Source organism: Myotis daubentonii, chromosome 3 (genome assembly GCF_963259705.1).
Source record: "Myotis daubentonii chromosome 3, mMyoDau2.1, whole genome shotgun sequence".
Taxonomy (NCBI): domain Eukaryota; kingdom Metazoa; phylum Chordata; class Mammalia; order Chiroptera; family Vespertilionidae; genus Myotis; species Myotis daubentonii.
In genome coordinates, this window is record NC_081842.1 from 131,387,943 (window position 1) to 131,403,679 (window position 15,737).

At 37.6% G+C, this 15,737-nt stretch overlaps 1 protein-coding gene across 2 annotated transcripts in view; it reads right to left on the reverse strand.

The window, feature by feature from the left end:
- Positions 1 to 12,787: 12,787 nt before the first annotated feature.
- SLC35B3 (solute carrier family 35 member B3) overlaps positions 12,788 to 15,737 on the reverse strand; it is a 30,200-nt gene continuing 27,250 nt past the window's right edge. For both annotated transcript variants that reach the window (XM_059688569.1, XM_059688570.1), the window contains exons 9-10: positions 15,215 to 15,284; positions 12,788 to 14,112 (exon numbers count right to left, since the gene is read on the reverse strand). In XM_059688569.1, coding sequence (XP_059544552.1) covers positions 13,962 to 14,112; positions 15,215 to 15,284 — 221 coding nt within the window. In that variant the 3' untranslated portion in view covers positions 12,788 to 13,961. The remainder of the gene's footprint in view (positions 14,113 to 15,214; positions 15,285 to 15,737) is intronic.

Consider the following 15,737-nt stretch of genomic DNA (forward strand, 5'->3'; position numbering starts at 1 on the left):
TATTATGCAAATGGAACCATATGCTTCATTAAAAAGTTATTTTGCTCTATTGTCCTATTTGACTTTTGGACATCTCAAAAGGAGTTGACTATGTTTATCATTGAAATAATATTTAAGTCTTGTTAATAAATTTTTTTACAAAATCACAAAATTAGAATTTAACCTCAAGTTCAGTTAGTATAGCCCAGTGGTCGGCAAACTGTGGCTTGCGAGCCACATGCGGCTCTTTGGCCCCTTGAGTGTGACTCTTCCACAAAATACCACGTGCAGGCGTGCACGTACAGTGTGATTGAAACTTCGTGGCCCATGCGCAGAAGTCGGTATTTTGTGGAAGAGCCACACTCAAGGGGCCAAAGAGCCGCATGTGGCTCTCGAGCCACAGTTTGCCGACCACTGATCTATACACTGTATTGTGTGTTCAGCACCCCAAATCAAGTCTCCCTCCATCACCATTTATCCCCTTCTCCCTCCCATCTCCTGGCAATCACCACTGTACCCACTCCCCTACATCCCCCCCCCCGCCTCTCCCCCCCCCTCCCCGCCCCCGCTCCCCTGGCAATCAGCACACTGTTGTCCTTGTCTATTTTGCAGCAAAGATTTTATCACCTTTTAAGGCAGATCCCTATTTCCTTAAAATGAAAAAAAAGCATCTCATTAAATGTAAGTTAGTTTGCATAGTTAGGAAATGTTCACAGATTGGATTTTTTTTAGTTAGCTGTAGTGTTTTTCAAGGACCAAGTTGTATTTTCTTCTTTCATTAACTTGCAGTGAATAGATCACTGGTCAACTAAAGCTATAGGAGGAAGATCCACCCTTGGGAAATAAATGAGAGTCCAGATAGACCCAGAAATGCCCGTGAAAGATGCTGAATTCTCTTTAGTACCAAGTGCAACCAGCAGTAGTGTAAGCTTAGTAAAAGGCCACTCCTACACTGGCCAGTGTGGCTCAGCTGGTTGAGTGTCATCCTGTGCACCGAGAGGTCACTGGTTTGATTCCCAAGCCCAGGTTTCTGTCTTGATCCCCAGTAGGGAGCATGAAGGAGGCAGCCAACAAATTTTTTTTTTCTCTCTCTCCTTCCTTACCCTCTCTTTCTCAAATCAATAAAAACATATTTATAAAAATTTGTTTTAGAAAAGGTTATTCCTTTCTTACATATGACAATGATAAAATCATCCAATACATCCAATATATAGTCTAAGTAAAGACAATTGCAGTGGTCAGTATTATCATTTTCTGTATTTTTCCATCAGAACAAAACCTAGTCAAGAGTTCAAACTGTAGACCTCAGCACTGCTCATTTTCAAATAGATACCTTAACGACCCATTTCTAGATGCTGTTCCCATTTAAAATTGCTAGTGCATGAGTAACACTGTTTGTCTTGGAGTAAATGATCAGGACACCAGCGTAATACAGCAGCTGAAAGCAGGACTCAACGTTACCACATGCAATCTGCAGGCTAGAAGCCCTGACCTTCGCTTGACCACATTGCAGTCATTTGCTGCAAAGTAAACTTAAGGGACATAGAAAGATCAGATGGGCTATGATCCAAGTTAAAAAAGAAATCCCCTTTTGATTCTGAAGGCAAATAACTTTTGCTAGGTCTCGCTTTTACAAGTATGGGGAACAGAAAGAGGAGTCATGTGAGAAGCTGAGAGAATGGCATGACCAATGGTATGGGAGAGCATGAGCAGACCGATAGCTTAACAAAAACGAATACTTTCACAGTGCTTTGTAGTTTTCTCATATACACACTTTGAATAATTATAAAGGCAGTGTTTATTAAAATACATCTCATTTTCAAAATTGAGCTAACAGTTGTTAAAATGGGTATATTTTTTTGATACAAGTTGTTCTTATCAGATGTGTTAATACTATAGCAGTGTTTTAAGATAGCGAAAATCGACTGCTGAGAGGAACAGATCAGGGTGATCAGAAATGACCTAACAGGGAAAATACATGGCCTTCCTCCAGTGAAATGCTGGTGAGCTCTCTGAGCTGAAAGTATGACTTGCTATTCCAGAACTGTCTTCGTTCAGCAGATATGGAGTTTGCACATGAATTTTATGTAACTGGGGCAGACTCACATTAGGGGGGAAATAAAGTCTATGATTCATAAGAAGAATGGCTGCCTTTGAAATCACTTCCTAGCATAATACTGGCCACTTCATTACAGTGATAATTAGAAAATAAAAAACCAGAAATGGCCATTTAAAGAGGGAATTAGTGCTTAATTTCCTAGACTGTTTTAATGGATGCAATACTGGCAGGATACTATATTTAGATTGCCAACAGAAGAATGATATGACTAGTGCTTTAGATCTGTTTTCTAAATGAAAACATTAAATGCAGCATGTGATGAAAAAGTATCTGGGACTGAATATATATCTTTACAGGAGTGTTTAAAGAAACACACGTATGGGGGTAGGCAAGTTACATTCATTTAATGCGTCTCTAAACATTATAGCTTTGCTTTGCCCTTTTTTTCCTTAGGAACTTTGTATAAATGCAGTCATACAGTTTATATTCTTTTGTACTTATTTTTTGGCATGCAATGATTAAATGTCAATAGTTCTTTTACTTGAAATTTTATGTTGTACTGAGATGCTTTTTTAATACACTTCAAGATGAGACATTGTGGGCTCATTAATTTCATGCCCATATTTGTAATACATATTTGTCCAGGGTGTGTAAGTTAAAAGAATTCTGATATTTTCCAATTGAATATATATATATGTATATGTATATATGTATAATTATAAAGGCAGTGTTTATTAAAATAAATTTCATCATTTCATTTTCAAAATTGAGCTATCAGCTGTTAAAGTGTGTATACCATCTACACTAATAATAGAGAAAGATGCAAATTGACCATACCTTCATGATGCCCACAGACAATCAGGAGTGAGTATGCAAATTAACCCAACAAAGATGGTGGGTTAATTTGCATACTCAGGCACCGAGCAGCCAAGGGAGGGGTGGGACGCCCCTGTTCTGCACCGCTCCAGCTGCTCCAGGCCTCTGGGCAGCGTGGGAAGGAAGAAATGCGGCTCTGGGTTGGAACAAAGGCAGAAAGGCGGCTCTGTACCGGAGCGAAGGCAGTGCTGGCAGTTGGGGAAAAGAAGGCTCATTCTTGCATGAATCTTTGTGCATCGGGCCTCTAGTATATCTATATCTATCTATCATTTATATACATATATCTGAATCTACAACTCTACTTGACAATAGAGTGAATCTTTCTGTAGTTCTATTTAATCCTAAAATTCTTCCAACTGCCTTTTCCTTTGGATACTTCTCTGTCCTCATCCCTTTAAGTAGAGATCTATCTATAGGTTCTGTGGACAGAGGAGCTTTGGGGAATATAGATTATGAGACATGTCTTGCCATAATGGGTTCAGAACAAATGGGACTTTCGCTTTGGTAAATGTGAAAATGGAATTACACCAAACAATTAAATTAAAGCTATTTTGAAGAGGGAAGTTCTGAGCTTAGGAATTGTGTTAAATGTTACAGTCCCAAAATGCCATGGGCTGCAGGTAATTCAATTTGAAGGGTGAGGACATGTTTATTTTCCATAAGGCTGCCCTTGTTGGGGTGTGACATGGCATTTCCTCAAATATTGGTAATGAATATGCATGCCCCGGGTGCACTCGGTCTCAGGTGTCCCATTTGAATGGATAATTATGATGGAAAGTCCACTAGACAAGCATGGAGGACACAGGAAACTCCATGAGACAATCATATATGAGGTTGGCTGTGACTTGGCTCTGAAATCTTTCTTTCTTGACTCCAAGTTACCTTCTCCTGAAGCCTAACTTTTTGTTTGTTTTAAAGTAAGTCACTAATAAAATATAAATGAGATTTGAACAAATGCTTGGGATAAATCAGGTCAGCAGATAGTGGTTGTACAGTATTTTACTAGAGAAACGTTTCTCTGAGTTTATCAATTTATGAGTTTAACAACTTTTTTTCTTTTTTTAAAAAAGACTTCCTACTCTTCTGTCTCCAGTATCAAGGAATTGAGGGCTCTTTTTGTTTTTATTTTTATTTTTTTTTATTAATACTTATGAGAACAATACTAATTGGAAGATAGGTTTTGGTACATTTAAAATCTCCTCACCTGGAAGTGACTTCAGTAAGAGATAATGAATGACTTATTTTTAAGGCAGCACACATTGACAATTATTGTCCTACTAGAGGCCCGGTGCACGAATTTGTGCATAGGTGGGGTACCTTGGCCTGGTTGGAGATTGAGGCCTATCAGGGGGCCGGCTTGCCAGGGGGAGGGAAACTGGGAGGTTGGCTGGCTGGCCCCCCAATTGGGACCTATGGGGGTCCAGCTGACTGGGGGGAGGTGCTGTGGGAGGTTGGTGGGCCGTGGGAGGTTGGCTGTGGGAGCACACTGACCACCAGGGGGCAGCTCCTGCATTGAGTGTCTGCCCCCTGGTGGTCAGTGTGCACCATAGTGACTGGTCGACCGGTCATTCTGGTCATTCAGTCATGACGATCGCTTAGGCTTATATATATACTAGAGGCCCGGTGCACAAAAATTTGTGCACTTGGATGGGTCCCTCCGCCCGGCCTGTGCCTCTCGCAGTCTGGGGCCCCTTGGGGGCCCCTTCCCCTGGCTGCTGGCACCAGTTTTCTTCCGGCGCCTGGAACCCAGGCCTTCGCTCTTTGCCGGGAGGGGCCAGCATGGTGGGCTTTGCTCTTCGTTTTTCGCTGGCCGCTCCGGCCCCGGGGGCGAGGCCAGCATGGCGGGCAAGGGGCTTAGCTCTTTGCCCACTGCATGGGCTCTGGGGGTGGGGCCGGCGCAGCAGGTTTCCCTCTTTGCTCTTTGCTCGCCACACCGGCCTTCACTTGCTGCTCCTGCCTGGGGCCATCCGGCTTCGCTCCGTTGCTTGGTGCCTACATATGCAAATTAGCCGCCATCTTTGTTGGTGGTTAGTTTGCATATCACGCTGATCAGCCAACGGGAAGTGTAGCGAAGGTATGGTCAATTACCCTTTTTGTCTTTTATTAGATAGGATAGATAGCGCTAGTAAATTTTCTTTTTAAAAAATTGAATTTATTGGGGTGACATAGGTTAATAAAATTATATAGGTTTTGGGGTATAATTATATAATAAATCAACTTTTTCTTTTGTTCACCACCCCAAGTGAAGTCTCCTTCCATCACCATTTATCCCCCCTTTGCCCCCTTCTAACTGCCCCCAGCCCCTCTACTCCCTCCCCTCTGAATGCTGTTAGTCTGTTCTCTGTATCTCCCAGTCTGTTTCTATTTTATTAGTGATGCTGCTCCAAATATTCTTTTATTTTTTTTAACCCTCACCCAAGGATATGTTTATTGAGGAGAGAAAGAGAGAGAGAGAGAGAGAGAGAGAGAGAGAGAGAGAGAGAGAGAGAGAGAGAGAGATCATTGCCTCCTGTACTGGTCCTAACCAGGAAATCGAACCTGAAACCTAGGTATGTGTCCTTGTACCCTGACTGGGGATGGATCTGCAACTTTTTCTTTTTTTCTTTTTGTATATTTAGATATCTTTAATTGTAGCCTTTTTGGTAAGTTTGTAGTAGACTTTCACTCTTTCACTTGAAGTTAAATTTATATTTCACTGATGACTCATGACATTGAGTACCTTTTCATATGTTTATGAACATTTGGCCATCCTCTTGTAAAATGTCTCAAGTTTCATATTCTAGATATGAGCTCTTTTTTGGTTTTGTGTGGTAATTTTCTTTTCCTACTTTGTGGCTCCCAGTTTTACGTTCTTGGTGATATCCTTTTTATTAATAAACCCTCTTATTTTAAAAAATTCTATTTTGAATTAATTTTAGATTTACATTAGAGTAGAAAAAATACAAATAGCTCCCATATACACTTCATCCAGCTTCCTTGAGTATTAACATATCAAATATACCAAACATTTTTTAAACTCAGATATTAACATTGATATCATACTCTTAACTATAGAGTTTATTCAGATTTCACCAAATTTTCCACTATTGTTCTTTTCCTGTCCCAAGATTCAATCCAGAATACCAGAATACCATGATGCATTTAGTTGTTCTGTCTCCTCCAATCTGTCGCAATTTCTCAGTCTTTCATTGGACTATATATTCTAAGAGCCTTGCAAATTGCTCAATACATATTTGTTGAAGGGATGAAGCAAAGTGACATTTGGGTCAATGGATGTCATCAGAAAAAAACAACTACAGAAAAACCACAGCTCACTATTTTTCCATTACTTATTACAATCACTAATAATTCATACTTTTAGTGGAGAGGTCATGTGGGTCATGGCTTATTATTATTAACCTTTCTAAAAAATCAGTTCAGATGGGACTATTAATTTTAGTGGACTTGTGTCAATGTCATTTTAAAATGGAGCTGAATTGTTTATGATCATCTCTGCTCTCTAGAAAAAGTCCGTGTTCATGCACTTACAATGAAGCTTTCTGACATTATAGCCACCTCATTTGAATATTTATGTCTATTTGGAAGATATAGTGAAATCATAATATTATTTAAGTTGCATGCTTAGAGAAGCTGAGGATCATATGAGTTCTCAATATTATAATTTCAAATTATATGCCATTTAACAAAACTATCACAAAAAACTTCAATTCTGTGGTGAAGGTTTAATCATCTCTTTTTCAATATTGTGGGTAAAGTTAGTAAAATCAAGCAATTTATACTAAATCTCATCATATTACTGACAATAATTCAGGAGTATTGATTCCCAATTCTCTCTTTCTTATATGATGGTAACAATACCTCCATCTAACATAGAAGAGTCACCTGAAGTCATTAAGTATAACTTTTGATCTCGCTCTTACATGCCATATTTTTGAAATTGCCATTGTTAATTACCTTTAATCTCTACACCAGCTCTAGGTTTAGTCCCATTTTGATTTCCTGCTGGGGGAGGCTAATGGACCACAGTTTAGCAAGTCATATTCCATTTGGTTCACCTCTGACCTTGGAGGCTACATTGTCTATTTCCCCCCTGGTAATTAATCTTCTGCCATGTGTCCTATTTCCATTGATGTCTTCTCAGCTCTGACCACACTTGCTCTGGCTCTTTGTTGAGCACTCCTTGGTTCACAAAATTCAGATTGTGATCAGTCCTTTGATTCTACTCCCCACCCCGTTGTCCCTAAACACTTCTCCCTATGATTGATTTCCATTACCTGCTGATAAACTGCCCTTATGCCTACACGCAAAACAGGGCTATTGCACTGATGCATAGGTGGATTGGCTGATCAGAGACACCATGCAGAAAATCCCTTGCTCTTTCACCTCTGTCTGTGCATCCCTCCTAAAGCCTGATTGAGGAAGTCGGTATTCTGAGATGGGTTAATAAATACACCAACAGGATTGCTCACAAAAGTCCTTCCATGGTAAAGTTTTGCCCAATGTAAGTGGTCCAGAGAAGGAAGGCAGCATTCATTCTTTGGGAGGACAAAGAAAGAGTGGAGAGGATGCCATCCTAAGGTGGTAATGAAGTTGGGAAGGGTAGAGGTTCAGGAATGGCAGGCTATTAGACAGGCATTAGGATCTGGAGTCAACGGAACTGGATTCAGGTCCATTCTGCCACTTCCTACATGTGAACCTTAGGCATGTCATTTGTCTGGCTGAGGCCTGTTCCACATCTGCTCAATAGAAATGATTTCTGCCTTTCAAATTTCACTGGGTTTTGTACAAGTGATGCTTTCTTCACTGTGAACTAGACAACAGCAAAATTGAGAAATCTTACAAGATATTTGAATTGGTATCATCTCAAATAATCAATACTTTCAGGTGAAGTAAAGTCTTCCAATCTCAATTATATTAAAAACAATCTTATCTAATTAATCATGATATGAAATTTAAGCTTATTGTAATGACTGAATTTCATTTTCTATTTCTATTAGTTAATTTTCCTTCCAAAGGATTTTAAATCTATACTTAAATTGTTAAACATTACAAATGTTATTGCTTAAATGTGAAGTTTTATTAATTTAAATTGGTAAATAAACCAGTATTTTAAAAATAAATTGAATTAACAGCCAGCAAGCTATATTTATATGGATTGGGATGGTAATCAGAGAATTGTTAATTAAATCACCCCAGCCTGCACCCTCTCCAATCGGGAAATCCCCCTCACAATCCGGAACTGCTGGCTCCCAACCGCTCCCCTGCCTGCAGCCTGTTCACCCCCTAACCACTCCCCTGCCAGCCTGACCACCCCAACTGCCCTCCCCTGCTGGCCTGATCATCCACAACTGCCCCTCCCCTGCCGGCCTGGTCCCCCTCCCACAACAGCCCTCCCCTGCAGGCCTGGTCCCCCCCCCCCCCCACAACTGCCCTGGTTGCCCCCAACTGCCCTCCCCTGCTTTTCTCCTAATGCCAGGTGCATTGAAAGGAACAAAAGCAATCAGGCTGGCAGGGGAGGGCAGTTGTGGGCGATCAAGCCACCAGGGGAGGGCAGTTGGGGGGGGGGCACAATTAAGGTACATAGTAATAAACCTTATCAGAACATAAAAATCCATTTTCAAGTGCTCATATTCTGTTGAGTCAGAAATGAAACACACTATATACCTGATTGCTTTTGTTCCTTTCAATGCACCTGGCATTAGGAGAAAATGGAAGATGAGTCCTGCAATGAGATCTACAATAATCAGACTCCAAGGTCTCATTTCTATCGTCATCATGAAAAATTACCCACATTTCTTTACTTGTTTTATCTATGTAAGTCTTATCCATTGTATTACACTGATTGAAATGATCTAATTATAATTTAGAAATGTTGGGGGTATCACAGGGTTAAGATATTAATAAAACACATTTTGTGATTAAAGTCTCAGAAGAATCCCTTAAGTGTTAAGTCCTACTTCCTGAACCTGCTGGAATCCAGTTCCTTCTGAAGCAGTGGTGAACCACTGAAGCAAACCTTTTCTTCATAATGTCACTGCAGAATAGCACAAAAAGTACTCTAACTACATGCCATGAAATTAAAACAACAGACCATGACTGGTGGGAAATTATGGGTTTTATCTTACTTTCGTGGAGATTTTAAAAAGTAACATTTATAGAGAAAGTAATGAATATTAAATCTTTTATATACTTACAATGACTCAAGAAATCTTTTCACTTATGCAAGCAACTCTGTTGCATTTGGACAGAGACTGTGAAAGTCTCTTAAATCAGATTAGGTTACACAGAATGGGAAGTTAGGAAATGGAAGGAAATCAGGAGAACATTATCCAAATAATTCAAGATGTCCTGGTTCTGAAAACTTCTGGAGTTTATTCTCTAAGGCCTTGAGACTTAAGTGTAGTCCATGGACCAAATTGATGTAGCATCAGTTTCTTGTTGGAGCAAAATATCAGGCCCCATGCCAATCCTACTGAATTAAAATCCTCCTTTTTAAGATCTTCAGGTGATTCACATACACATTAAAATTTTAGAATCACTATCACTGTGGGGAATTATTATTTTGAAAACTTAATGTTAATGAGATAACCTACATGTGTTTTTTATTTTTTTAATCCTCATCCAAGTACACACTTAGAAAGAGGAAGGGGGAGAGAAACATCGATCAGTTGCCTTCCTTATGTGCACAACCAGGGTTAAAACCTGAAACTCAGGCATGTGCCCTGGCCAGAACTGAACTGGCAACCTTTCCGTACATAGGATGATGCTCAACCAACTAAGCCACTCTGGCTGGGGATAGTAATATATTTTTAAATAGATATCACAGCAATCTTCTTTAGAATGGGTATGCCTTGAGTGAAGGTTATAGATTCTTTTCTGCATGCTCAGCATCTCATATAATGCCTAGCTCATACTGGCCTGGAGGAATAAACGATGTTAAATAAAAATAGAGCAGTGATGCTACACAATTTGTTAAAAAGGTTAAGACGGTTGGCTCAGTGGACAAGCACAAGGACATTCAATATGGACATGATAAGAATAAGTGAAAATATGAAAATTTTGCTCAAAACATTTTGGAAAAATTGTCATGTGCTTCATTAGGAAGGCAGCACACAAAGATTCTGAGCAATATTATAATTTTATAATATAATTTGATAATAGGCTGATAATTTGATAACTGTGTAGTTTACAGAGCAAATGTGATATCGAAATGCATATTTTATTTTTTGTTAATCCTCACCCGAGGATATTTTTCCATTGATTTTTTTAGAGAGTGGAAGACAGAAAGAAAGAGAGAAACATTGATGTGAGAGATACACATCAATTGGTTGCCTCCTGCACGCACCCTGACCAGGGCCTGGGCCAAGGAGGAGCTGAAACCAAGGTATGTGTCCTTGACTGGAATCGAACCTGGGGCCCTTTAGCCAAACCGGCGAGGGTGAAATGCACAAATATTTTCATTATGCTAAGCCATATTAATGGTCCATTATCCTAGTTGAATCTTACTAAAATTCTTTTTGATCAAGGCAGAATCTAGAATGTAAAGTGGATTTAAGAGAAATCACTTGAGAAAATTAAGAGATTTAGATTATAGTCCAGAGAATACTAATAATTATTTAAAAACATTTGTTGAGCATAAAGCCTGCAGTGAACTTCTATCTGGAGTTAGATCAAGTTCCACAAGACTGCCCTCACTTGAGACACCAGCTGCAATCTCTGAGGTTCCTAGGCTATTCCCACCTGTTACCAACTGGTTACAAATTCAAGGGGTTCCCACTTACCCTCAGGTTTGACTGTTTGCTAGAACAACTCAGAGAACTCAGGGAAGCACTATAATTTCCATTATTTTATTATAAAGAATAAAAATTAGGACCTGACAAGAGACGGATGGGGCAAGATTTGGGAGAGTAACAAACACTAAACTTCCATGTTTTCAGGATGAATCATTGTCCTGTCATATCAATGTGTATTTCCAAGCAGTGGAGCTCTCCCAAGAGTTGGTGTCCAGGGTTTTTATTGGGGTCTCACTACACAGCCATGATTGACTGTATCATTGGCCACATGATTGAACTCAATCTCCAAACACCTTCTCCCCTCCCTGCCCCCCAACAGGCTGGGCTGATACAATGTTGTTCAAAACCCCAACCCTAGAGTCACAAGGTTAGTCTTTCTAGCAAGATCGGTCTCCACCTTGTCATTATCTAAGGGCCCACCATGAATAACAAAGACACTCCCAACACTTGGGAAACTCCAAAGATTAAAAGTTCCCTTCCAGAGAACAGGGACGAAGGTCAGCCAGATTCTTTATTACGCAACATGGCCTTACTGAGGGCTCTGGATCACCTCTAGGTCCAATCTTAATACAATGATCCACAAGAGTTAGCCAGATTCTTCTGCTATGTGTTTTGTTGACTGAATATGCCAAAGAAGGGGACATAATATGGCAAAATTCACAATGTCATTTATCCAATTATCTTTTTTGATCTATTGATATTCTTTGATGTTCTTAGTCCTATGTGACAGATATTTACTGAGTGCCTACTGTATGATACACAATTAATGTGAACATAGCTGATGAAACAATTTATATCTAATACTGCTTAAGACACACATATATCTCTGCATTTAACAAATGTTCTAAGAAAAACATCCTTGCTTATTCATTGAAATATGTCTCAAATTCTTTATTGAGAGACACCTCATTAATTAATGTTACTTTGGGTAACTTAAATGTTCATAGTGGGGTTCAATGGATAGAAATATACCATAACAGTTATGTAATTGTGAACTCATCTTCAATTTCTGTATTTGCAAAAATGTGAACATGAATAATCACATCTACTGAGAGAGGCAGCATAGTGATTAAGAGCATGGACTCTGGAACCAGAGTGCTTGACAGACAGGTCTGGCCCTTTGCAGCTAGGTAAGGCGAGGAGTGTCACTCACTCCCTGGGGCCACAGCTTCCTCATCTATAAGAGGAGGAAAACACTTACCCTCATGGACATGTTGTGAGGATTAAATAAGTTATCACAGATAAAGCACTTATAATAGTGCCTGACACCTACCAAACACTTAAACATTAACCATTTCAATTATTATTTTTAATCCCCTTATTATTATTTGGTTGTTGGGATGACATAATATTAATCAAAGATCATATAACAAAATCTGGTACAAATATACAAACATTGATTTCCTTTACTCTAGAACAGTGGTTCTCAACCTTGGCTGCACATTAGAATCACCTGGGAATCTTTTTAAAATCCTGATTTCTGGGCCTCATCCTCCGGAAATTCTGTTTCTTTTGTTACTAATGTTGTGGCCCCATCCCATAACAAAGAAACAGAATTTCTGGAGGATGAGGCCCAGAAATCAGGATTTTAAAAAGATTCCCAGGTGATTCTAATGTGCAGTCAAGATTGAGAACCACTGCTCTAGAAATTATTCTATACTTCAGACTATTCATTAATACAACTCCATGGATACAAATAAGTGAGATAAAGTTTATCTCCATCTGATGGCAGGTAAAAAAAGGAAATGGAGTATAAAGGGTTAGGCTAGAAAACTGATTTTTTAAACAGTTTAAAATTGGGGGATGTGATGAGTTTGTAATAGGCAAACAGTGGTAAAAAAATTAGAAAAGCATAGAGGTAAAATGGTGTCCATATTAAGTTAAAATTATACTATTTTATCAAGGATTTGGAAAAATAACTTTTTTTAAAAGCACAAATCCTTATTGTCTTAGAGTTTAAGGCAGCATTATAAAGTAGAAATTAAGATTCCTTTCATTTTGAAATATAGAAACTTAAAACTGATTACCACTTCGAAATAAAACACCCACAGTATTTTAACATATAACAAATAAAAATCAGTCCAAATTCCTTATGCTAGATTCTTAAATTACCACGAGCTCTGTTGTACAAAAGCACATAACAGGTTAAAGTCACCATCATCATACAATAGAATTTTAAGAATTGAGATTAAATATTCCAAGTATATTATACTGACAAAATACAAGTATTATCACCAATAGCAGAGATACTGTTTTAATCAACATTACTTACACTGAAAATGAAGATTAGTAGCATTTTAAAAAATATAGTGGAAGCAATTTCAAAAACTCACTGTTAAAACATAAGGGCAAAAGTCTTATGAGTTTAGATGAAAACCTTGCAAGCAACAAACTGTACAAATTTGCTGTATCTATTTGTATTTCTTAAGGTTACCTTATTACATCTGCAACCTGACAAAATAAATTCCAAATTCAATTGTATAAGAAAAATGATGACAATTTTATTTTATAATAATTTAAGACATCAATTATTTTGCCTTCAATTAAAGAATCCTAATGATTAAATCTTTTAGCACCTCTTTGATGAATAGTAGCAAGTTTTTCTTGTGATATATACTTATAGGGTGCAGTATATTGTCTCTTTTTACTATACTGGCTATATTTCACAGAAAAATTAAAGCATGTTTTCTCTAAAGAATATTTTTAAGTTATCAGAGAAAGCCCTAAGTTTTAAAGTTTATGTAAAGCCTTACTCCAATCTTTACTTCCCTCTTTATAACAAAATTCTATCAATACATTCTTTAATAAAATAATCACAGAATAATTTTTATTTATAATGAAGTTATTATCACTAGACTTTAAATCATCAGTTCACTCTTATAACAGAGAATCAATTTAAATGCCACCAAAATGGAATGAAGACAAAAGAGTCTATTACATATCAGTTTCTCTGATATGCCATAATGATATCTAATTAGTCTTACACCATGGTCCATTTCCAGTGAAATTCTCAACAAACTGCTCACATAATTACAGTCCTTTATATTGACATATTATTCTAAGGTGTGACAGATGCTGCTCTCGACTGCTTCAGAAGCTGAACATTCAAAAAGTGCTCTGAGGAAAAGGGCTGACTTCATATATAATCCAGTCACAAATGCCGTCAGTTCCTTTGGTTTTTATAATAATCCCTTTGGCAAGTGAATTAATTGATTGGTCCTTAGAATTCTATATGAAACAGCAGGCATCATCGCCTACACAGTTTGTGCCAACGTCCTTGATTTTTTCACTTCCACTGTTTTGTTTATCAGATCATATATCGATGGTAGTTTTATTTTATCCATATTTTTGCTGTAAACATTGAGAAATATACCAAGGACAACTAACAAACCAGACCATATGTACCTAAGAGAAAAAATATATATTAAAAAAAGTTTAATATTAAGATAACAATTTATTATTCACCACAGAATTTGGTGATAAATTCACAAAAATCATGCAATAAAATAAAATTTTGAAATGGGAAACCTGCAATAAGTGTTAAAACAAAGATAGTTTTAGATCAGATTAGAATTTCATATTTTACTAGTATGCTAAGTGTATATATAGAATTAAGGTACTTTACAAACTACAAAATATAGTTCATTTGAATTTTTGGATAATAGAAAATTCAAAGTCCAATTCCCACCAGAAGTCTTAAGAGTACACTTAAAAGCCCTGGATTCGTAAATCTGCCAATGGCCATCTTGGGAATACAACTAGTTATCCCAGGTGGGTAGAAAATATGAAGATAAAAAGGGAAACATCCAGAGAAAGATGAATTGGCAAAGATTACCATAATGTATACCTTCCACATGTAATCACTTTATAGAAAACAAAATATATGAATGGAAATTTATTTTGTAGTTACCTTTAATTTTATATATTGATAATTTCTAGGTTTGAATCTTCTCAATTCCTAATCAAGGTAAGTGATTCTTTAGATCAGATTAGATCTGACTGATTAGGAATTGCTAGCATCATTGCTTTAAATGATGCTAATTTCAAACACATCTTGACAGTACAGAAAACAGTAAAGGCTTTCACAAAAAGCCACAAACTAACTAAATCATTAGGGCACAACAGATAGAATTCTTCTCTACCTCACTCCTTTGCAGGAAAAAGCAGGGAAACAAACCAATAATTTTAAAAAAATTATATATATATATATAATTTATATATTTGCACTAGGACAAGGGGGAATGAATCCCTTAATCTCAACACATAGCTTATATTCATTTATATTGCAAACAGGATCACATTTGCCCTGGGACTCTGGTTAGAGAATTTAAGTGTACAAAATGATTTCTTCAAAATAATTACATAAACTTCTGAAACAGAAGAAAGACATCAATAAAATAGGGATAGAGATAAAAAATACGCTTTATAAAGAATTAAGGCTGTTTCAGAGGAAGTGTGGAACAAAGTATCTAAAAGCTGAGAAACTTGTTGAATTAAACATACTTACTGAAATGTGAATGGCTTAGCAAAGAATATAAATGAAAGTACAATGGTCATGGCTTTTCTTCCTGTTGTCACTGTGGGAAGAAAGGTTGGTTTAGAATGTGCCTATTATCCTGGAAATAATTTTGGAATCATTCATTTAACACGTATTTACAAAGCCTACTATGTGCTAGGATCTATGAGGTGCAAGGAAACAATGGAAAGCAAAAAGCAAACAGCCCAGCCCGTGTGGCTCAATGGTTGAGTGGTGACCTAAAAACCAGGAAGTCACGGCTCGATTTCCGGTCAGAACATATGCTCAGGTTGCGGGCTCAATTGATCCCCAGTAGGAGGCATACAGGAGGCAGCCAATCAATGATTCTCCCTCATTACTGATGTTTCTATTTCTCTTTCCTCCCTTCCTCTCTGAAATCAATGAAAATATATTAAAAAAAATAAAGTTAAATAAAAGCAAATAAAAACTAACTGTTGCTGCTCCTATGGAATTTATAGTCTAGTAAGGGTACAGACATTAAATATTACAGATA